The 9,054-nt window shown below is 46.0% G+C and overlaps 1 protein-coding gene across 1 annotated transcript in view; it reads right to left on the minus strand.

Annotated features, from left to right (window-relative positions):
* NKAIN3 (sodium/potassium transporting ATPase interacting 3) overlaps positions 1-8,613 on the minus strand; it is a 376,936-nt gene extending 368,323 nt beyond the window's left edge. The window contains exon 1 of the mRNA XM_064442644.1: positions 7,968-8,613. Coding sequence (XP_064298714.1) covers positions 7,968-8,021 — 54 coding nt within the window. The 5' untranslated portion in view covers positions 8,022-8,613. The remainder of the gene's footprint in view (positions 1-7,967) is intronic.
* Positions 8,614-9,054: the final 441 nt, after the last annotated feature.

Raw genomic sequence — 9,054 nt, forward strand, 5'->3', positions numbered from 1 at the left:
ACTTTCAGCCAAAACTTCTGTACTGATGAAATTAAAAAAAAAACCTTTTCTCTCAACTCTCTTTGGAGAGATCTGTGGAAGAACCAACTGTGATTATTCAAGAGAGTCACTCTCAACATAAACAATTGTTTTACAATTATCTTCCTTTTGCATTTCATAAAATTTTCAATTTTACTACTTCGTGGTGTTAATTTCTGTAAGGGATATTTGTCTGGCAGAAACCACTTGTTGTATTAAGCAGAAAACTTTTCTTTTTCCTTTCTTTTTACTGTAATGCTGGCATTCACTAGGTGGAAGGGGTTCACTGCTGCTTTTGCTTGAACCTACCTTTATAAAGAGCCTATATGTAAAAGAATGACTTTCAGCAAGTTTAATGAGAGCTAGAGGGCATTCAGCAACTCGTAAGAACAAGTCCCACATCACTACAGCATTAAAAAATCCATCTGAGCTGAGATTACGTGCATGGTACAGGTGTGTCTGAAGAAAGACAAGGTGATAAGGAAGTATAGTAAAAAATAAAAAGACTAAAATAAAATCTTTTACTACCTCCTTATTACCAGGGTTTTAAGCCCTCTGTATGTTCCTGAGATCAGAGAACAGTGATGAAATCCAGCTTACCACCGTCTTTTACAGACCTACCAAAGGCACAGATCCATAGCAAGATTACAAAGATTTCACTGGTCACACATGGAATTTAAAAAAAAAAAAAAGCCCATGACATACTAAAAGCTGTCATAATGCTGCTGGCACTGGCCTGTCAGGGAACTGCAGGTCTCGCTGAGTGTAGCAGCGTATGATCTGAAACCTGCTGGCACACCCTTTAGGAAGGTAAGCATTAACTGCTTTTGGTAGATGAGCAGAAAACTGTTTCATCTTAGACAACTCTGTGCTGCTTCAAGATTCAAAATGAGACATTTTCCATTTGCTATCACCCAAATTCTATTTTCAAGGCAAAACGTACTAAATAAAAAGAAGTAAGAAATTTTATTCTTTCGGATCAATGAAAAAGATTAAATTTACACAAAATCAATGCAATTAACATTATTGTTCATTTTGATTTAATGTGATTCATAAAGCTTACAGATGCCTCCCTATGCTGACATCCCTAGCAAAGATACCGTGTCCAGTATGAGCAAAAGCAGTGCAAACTTCATTGCGCTGTCCTGGTAGCACCCCTGAAAAGATGGCCTGAAGAAGACATCAGCAAAACGATCCCTTTGGTCTTCACAGTACCATGGCCACCAACCTTGACCCTCCTAGTATAACATAAAAGGTGGAAATTAGGGCTAATATGGATATGATATTTTTATATTGACACTATATCAAGGCCACTAACATCTCATATAAACCATAATGACACTTGCCCTCATCTAACTGGCAGTGAATTTCAAAGTGTGACCTAGAGGTGAAAAACTCTGTATCATATTACCGGTCTCTTGAACCACGCAGTCACTTGTTACTGCTCCTTTATATTACCCACCTAGAACCAAAAATGTGCAGTTCACTTCCCAATACAGACAGAAATAACAAGCTCTTTGCCCCAGAATGACTGCTTAGCAATTAAATACAGGACTGAATGGATAAAAAACATTTTGCTTCAATACTAATAAGTTCAAAAGATCTGACATACTACACTGTATCACAGAATTATTATTTGTGAAATAATAAATGACAAGGCCATCACAGGTACGTCTCATTTGATTTAACACTGAAGTCTGATACCAAGAGATACAACTGAATACCAGGATTGTTATTGCCATATCAAGCCTATTCCCACAATATTATGCCCACAACAAATTAAGAAACTAATTACTTGAAAACAGCTCAAATTACTGTGTATTTGATATACCCTCCTAATAAAAATTGAAGGCCCTTATTCCCTATGCTCTGGTAAAATCGCATAATCCTGGGACAACCTATGTTGAAAGGAATCTCTGAAGGTCATCTGGTAAAACCTTTACTCGCAGCAGGGCCAAATCCAACATCAGACACACTGCACTTAGATCGTTTTTTTCAGAGCTACTTTCAGCTGGGTTTTTAATTCATACAAGGATGGAGTTTTCACAACTTCTCTGGAAAACACAATCCGATGTATGACTGCTCTCACTGTGAATTTTTGTTTCCTAATATTTAACTAGAATTTCCTCCTTGTTGCATCCTGGGTCCACTGCCTCTCCTCTTTTCGCTGAGCACATCCAAGAACACACCATCTTACCAATATTGTAGTGAATGTGTGAATTGATTCTGGTCTTATTCAAGTGAAGTACAAAACCTCCACTCACTTCTCTTGTGAGCAATGTCAGGGCCAATGATCTGTATGACTGGTTTGATTCTCTCTTTGCTCACCTCATCAATTAAATTCATTTATGCATCTAAGATACACACAGATTGAAAACATGATGTAAGATTACCTAGTCTTACACGTTTTTATTTCAGATCCAAACCTCACAAAATCAGCAAGATTTAAACATCACCTGATCAACCAAGCAGGCAATCCCATATGATTTCTAAATATAAACCTACTGTGTGTTCAAGGCCTACAAGTCCTACCAAAATTCCATTTGCATCCAACAATACTACCATTCTGAATTTTAATTATTTCTAAAAATGCACTCTTTGTTTCCTAGTCCCAAGAATTGTGTCTCGGCAGAATGTAGCAGATCAGCAGCCTATTCCAACGTTCTTGAAGTAATTATTCCCAAAACTTTCTGATCCTATAGACAGGAAGGATAGCTATACAGTTTCCAATTTTCAGTGAACCTATTGCCATTTTTATCATTGAAATCTTAACTGTTTCACTTCATCACTGTAAAAATATTCATTAAACGTTTATAAGACAATTGACCATCAGTCACAGAGCAGCAAGAAATTGTAGAAAAATAGCCTGCTGTGGTGAATGGAGCCTAAAACTAAGCAAGAGCTGCATGGATTCTTTAAGAAATTCACCCATTTCAGAGATTTCAGACAGCTCGAAAAATTCAGGGTTCCTCAATTTCTGAACTGCCAACTTGGGATCACTGAACTGAAAGAAGTATTACATGCAGCTTTGGCAGGAGGGGATTTCACTACTGAGGCTGAATTTCTGGTACATGGAGTGGTTAAACACGACAGTGCTGATGCACTGGGAATGTGTGTTTTACTAACAGGTGTCTCCCAGCGATTTTGTAAAATAAAGCAAAAACACAAAGTGAAAAACACTATTGCTAGCTGTTAATCTTTTGTCCCTGATGAGAGAGATCCTAAAAATTGTATAGTCTCATACATTTTTTGGATTGCAAAGACTTGACTCAAGTAGTTCTACTGGATGCAGTGTATTACTTCCAATCTTAACATTAAATGCAATTATACACCTGTACCACAAGCATTACCAGCCTCTTAGGCACAGCCACCAGCAACAGTTACACATTTTGGGGATGTCGTTTGAGTTATCGGAGCAAAACACCACTCCCGCCTCAGCTGCCTTAACAGAAAGGGCAACATCCTGCAAACAGCGCATTGTTCAGGGCTAAAATCCCAAGCTCCTCCACCCCTGCCAGTACAATAGGCACTCCCTCATACTTCCTCCTCCTTTATTGGTGAACAGATGCTTCATCTCCAGATCAATGGGCCAGTGATTCTTTTACCAACATAAAAAGATGCAGCAATTTACCGGTTCAAAGATTTTACTTTCTCAAATTTATCAAATCCCTCGAATCCCTCAGCTGTTAACCGAATAACTGTTATCTGTCAGTTCTAACATACAAGCACCGAGAGCCAAAATCGTAAGTTAGAGTTTCCAGATTTATAAAGCATTTTAAAACGCAATTAAAATCTATGCATGGTATATATCACTTCCCCATGTAACTGCTGAAATTCCACTATGTACAGTAACAAATGCTGAAATGTTATTGTTCAGTCTAATGGTTACGGTCTCATCTCCAAGCATAAGGATTTACATATATCAGTATAATTAATGTTAATGTCAATCACAAACATAAATCTTCTGAATATTGATAGGAATTAGTCTGTTAAAATGACCAACTGCAGTCCCCAAACAATCGCCAGTCAAAATAGTGATACGCAGAAGCTGTGTTTCCACTGGAATCGTTTTCCAGCATGGTCTGCTAACACTTAAATTACATGGAAAGTAACAGGTTAAATAGGGAACAGTCTATTTTACACTAACTATATAGGATAAAACGTACACTTCTAAATCAAGACCTATACAATGAACACAGTGCAGCAAAGTCCAAGGATGAACACAGGAAATGAGACTGTCAAAGCAACGAGGAGGGCTTAGCCACGTGCTTTCCATTCATCTTCCCTGCACCACTTTGAAAATCTCATTCACAATCCCCGTTATTTAGAGTTCTTTGTGTTTGTGTATCTGTGTACTTCTAGGTACCAAAAACTTCCACTTACTGTAAATGTTGAAACGAAATTATCCTGCCATGGTAGTTTCTCAGAAATACATTTTCAAAGCAGCATGAAGGTTTTCACTGTGTGACACGTATTAACACCAATTGGATTCACACAGCTAAATCTCTCTGCAATTTGTTGTCGATTTACCCCATCCAGAATTTAATATTTTTTGAATTTGTTTTATTTTCCAAACATTTTCACATTGCGGTGTTTTATGGCATGGGGGCTACACCAGCACTGGCACCATTTCTGGCAGCTGCTTTAATTTTCTAGTACAGACAAGGCCAACATCTGAGACTTCTAGTGGCACCAGTAAGAATTACGGCTGTAATCCAAAGGATTTATATATCCTTATGATATATTTTCCTGATGTATACGTAGCTCCTAATAGTCTTAATGACAGATTTATGCACAAAAAGATACACATGCGCTTCTGAGTTCTTAGCTTAACAACTTCGGAAATGGCATACGACAACGCTTCAGTCAGGAAGCGCAAAACAGTGAAAGATCACAGGGGAGGGGGGCATCATATTGTTCTCCTTACGCAAAATTCCCTTGGATTTCAGAAGCAGAATCCACCTGCAGAGGTTCAAGGAAACCACGCGGCTAACAGTTCTTCCTGACCTGGTGCCACCTAGCCCCATCATTGGAGGGCTTATTTCCAGAATCCTGTATTACACATAATGATACAGATTCTTGTTTAAGAATGAGGTTATCATTAAACAACAGGAGACTAGCCACAGACTGTCCTTGGGATTACTGAATTCAACATGAAAATGTGTTTATTATAAAACATAAAAGCTGTCAGTCAGAAATAAACATTTTCATAGACCAAAATATAACTGAAAACTAGTATTATTATTGTCATTTCTAAGTCAAAATCCTCCAACTGACAAACAGCACCGAAAATTACAAACAAATCTTCTCAAAGTTAATACACCTAATTTATTATCATTAGAGAAAGAGTATTTTATTGACTGTCATGCAATAACTTGTTCTCTTCACCTTGTAATTCTTCATTCCAGCAACACAGACACATGCAGCCTAGGCAAGAGTTAGAGAAGACGACAGATTTAAAGAACTAAGAAACTGTGCTTTGAGACTGCTGAACACTCACCTTTCTTTAAAACTATACCAAATTTTTGGTATGAACATGTTTGCAGGAGTTTGGCTTTTTTTACTTCACATCATCTTATACCAAAGAGAATCTACGTAGTGCATGTATGCTACAAAAGGTGTTGCCAACCGTGTTTTATAAGAAATTTCTTTCTCAGGTGATATCCAAAGGTTAATATTAAGGTCAAGCCTGAACTGTTCCCAGGCCCTTTTCTAACTTGACCAGAATATGACTAAGGTGACCAATTTCATTTTTTAAAATATGTGCCCATCTGTCTCACTTTCTAAAGTTTTTCCTTAAGTCCTGCAAATCATCTGTACTTCTGAAATGCTACAAATTAGCACTACAAGCACTTTGGGTTTCGTAATGTTTAATCTAAACGTCGTCCACAGTCAGTAATATCTCTTTCATCCCTCCATAAAAGGATGCAAGGTAAAATAAATCTCCCTTAATGACAGTAATGTCCGGCGATGCAGTTTTGTTCTGCATGCTTTACACTCACGACCTCTGAGATGTTAGAGGAAGATCTAAAACCGCCTGCGGCGACAACTTCTACAGACATAAACTGAATACCACCACCACTGAGATCATGGAAAGTACCTGAGTTTTAAGGTCATGTATACTGGATTACTACTTTTATTTTTAAATGAAAATAAATTAAAATGAAAGCATTTCGCCATACAGACATTTATCAGTGCCTGAAAGATCTGGATGTGACAGTGGAACATTATTATAAAACAGGTAAGTACAGTAGAAAAAAAACTAGGCATTAAAGTCATTTTTGAAAGTTGTTATACCATTGGATAGGTCTTTTTAAAAATACAAATCTTCTTCTGGAAGATTTTATATGCATTTCTCCGCAGATTATGGTGGCTATTCACACTTTACTTCAATTTTTAGAGCCTCTGAGCAATTCTACAGAATAGTAAATACAGTTATTATAACCTTCCTAACTGGGAGAGAGATATATTTGAAGAAAAAGGGTTTGTTTCCCTTCCCACATGCACTGAAGTAAATCAGGAGTGATTCTGCTGCAGCTGATAGGACAGTATCTGCAAAACTGATGCAAAACAAGAAGAAAAAAGGCCAGAAATGTATACAAAAAAAGCTTTCCTCACACTAGAAGTACTAATAGCACGTCTTCTCTGCTTTTTGGCAATGTTGTGCCTCTGAAGTACTTACACCCCACTTAGCTCCATCACACGAAAGCACATCTGAATATGGTCCAGACTCACGCTGGAAACAATGGGGGTACACCAGTTTACACAAGCTGAGAATCTGGCATAAAGCCTTGAAAATTAGTGAGGATCTTCAAATGAAGTAATTTTATGTATTGCGTTTAAGTGTATTACCCCTGAAACAGAAGCGATTTCAAAGTGCTGTAACAGCAAACTAGAAAGATGAGGAAAAGATCAGGGGAAAAAAAAACCCAACAGTAAATGCATCCCACTTTTCTTCTTTAGAGACACACACAGGAGGAACAGCAGTCATCTTAAGAAAGATCATGTGGCAAAATGATGCCTCTGAGTCACCAGAAAAAAAAGAAAAATCTTTTAAAATGCTCTTGGGACCGGGGACTACTGTTAAAGGAAGAGCATTATTTTATCATCCGGCTAATGAGCCAGAGGAAGGATTATTATTGTTTGGCGGTGTTTTGTCTCGACAACTCTTGTTCTCTGGAACAAATACGCCAACTTCAGTAAACAAAGAGCAGAAGATGCACCGTCCTGTCGCCTCAATTGCACACCGAGGAATCTCTGATCAGAGGGAAGGAATCCCCAGAAAAGTCACAGGACAGGGCCGGCACATTCCGCTTTTACAAAGGTAAAACAGAAGACAAGAAAGAGGCGGCGATGGCGGTGCTCTCCCCGCACCCCTCCCCGCCGCGCTGACAGGGGAGGTGGGCGGCCGGCGGCGGCAGCGCCCCACACTGCCCGGCCCGGGCCCCGCCGCCGCCGCCCCCCGGGCACCGGCCCCCGGCCCAGCGGGGCACCGTCCTCCTCCTCTCCCTCCTCCTCCGCGCCTACTTTGAGCGGCCGGGGGGGAGGGAGCCCGGCCTGCCCAGCGGGGAGGGAAGCTGCCGGGGCGGGGGCGCCTCCCTCCCCGCAGGCAGGAGCCCTGACAGCCGCCCGGGCTGAGCCCCCGCCCCGGCCCGCCACCTTCCCCCTCCTCAGCCACGGGGGCCGCTCCCGCCCCACGCCGCGTCCTCCTCCCGTCGCACCGCAAAACTTACGGGCCGGGGGTCGGGGGCGAGGAGCGGGGGCGGGCGGGCCGTCGGGGCGGCGGGAGCGGGGCCGGCCGCCGGCGCTCGCACACGGCGCGGACAGCTCCGCAGCGGGCTCCGCGCCCCCGGCGGCCGCGACCGGGGAGCGGGGGCAGAGCTCCCGTCCCTTCCCGCCGCCCCGCGAAGCCGAAGCGTGCCCCGGGGCGGCCGCGGCCGGGCACTCACCAGCTGCAGCGAGCAGAGGAAGATCAGCGTGCAGCGCCCCGTGCAGCAGCCCATGGTGGCGGCTGGCCGCGCCGCGCCGCCGCTTCTCCTCCGCTTCCCTCCCGCGCTGAGGCGGCCCCGGAGGCGAAGCGGGGGGCTCACCGCATCCGGACGGAGCGGCCGGGCGTGCGCGCGTCCCCCGCCTTTCGCTGCTCCCCCTCCTTTGTTGAGGGGGTTTCTCCCCGGCGGCGGGAAGGAGCGGCCGGAGGGTCAGCGCGGAGCCGGCAGCGGGGGCTCTGCCCGGCGCGGCGCGGGTCTGGCTCTGGGGAAGGGGCAATGGACGGGGGTGGGCGTGTGCGGAGCGGGGCGGGGGGTGGGCAGAGGGAAGGCGTGCGGGTAGGCGGAGGGCCGGCGGGTGTGGGTGGCGGGGTGCCGCGGGTGGGCGTGCTAGGGAGGGCGGGGGGCTGTGGTGGGCGTGAAGGGGAGAGGAGCGAGGGCGGCGGCGGCCGGCTCTCGCCAGGGCGCCGTGCCGGGCGAAGGGGCGCGGAGGGTCCTTGGGCGGGCGGTTTGCGGGGATTCGTGGGGCTCCGGGGGCAGGCGGTGCGTGGGGCGGGGGGTGTCGGCGGCCGAGGCAGCCCGCCGCGGGCCGCTTGTTGCGAGCGGCCGGGGAAAGTTCAAGGGACTTGAGGGGCGGGGAGCGGCGGGGCGGGGCGGGGCGGAGCGGGGCCGGCCCCGGAGCAGCCCCGGCCCCGGAGGAGCCCCGGGCCCGGAGCAGCCCTCCCGTGCGGCGGCCGGGGAAGCCGGGGGGCGGGGGGAGGGTCCCGGGGCGGGCGGGGGAGGCCGCCGGGCCGCTGCTCCGCGGGGAGTCCCGCAGGGTGAGGCTGGGCGCCCGCCCACGGAGAGGTGGCGGGAGGTACCTCAGGGAGCCCGCTCCCCTCCCGCGCCCCGGGAGCGCTCCGCCGCGGGCGGTGCGGGGCCCCGGTGCCCGAGGCTGGCCCTCGGGTGGTTTCGTCCCCTGCCCGGCAGCGCCATTGTGGCAGGAGGGCCCGCCGGCGGCCGCCCTCCCTCCCGGTGTGAGCCGGAGCGGGCCCGGCCCCGGCGCACATCG

This window comes from Phalacrocorax carbo, chromosome 2 (assembly GCF_963921805.1).
Source record: "Phalacrocorax carbo chromosome 2, bPhaCar2.1, whole genome shotgun sequence".
In the NCBI taxonomy this organism is placed as follows: Eukaryota; Metazoa; Chordata; class Aves; order Suliformes; family Phalacrocoracidae; genus Phalacrocorax; species Phalacrocorax carbo.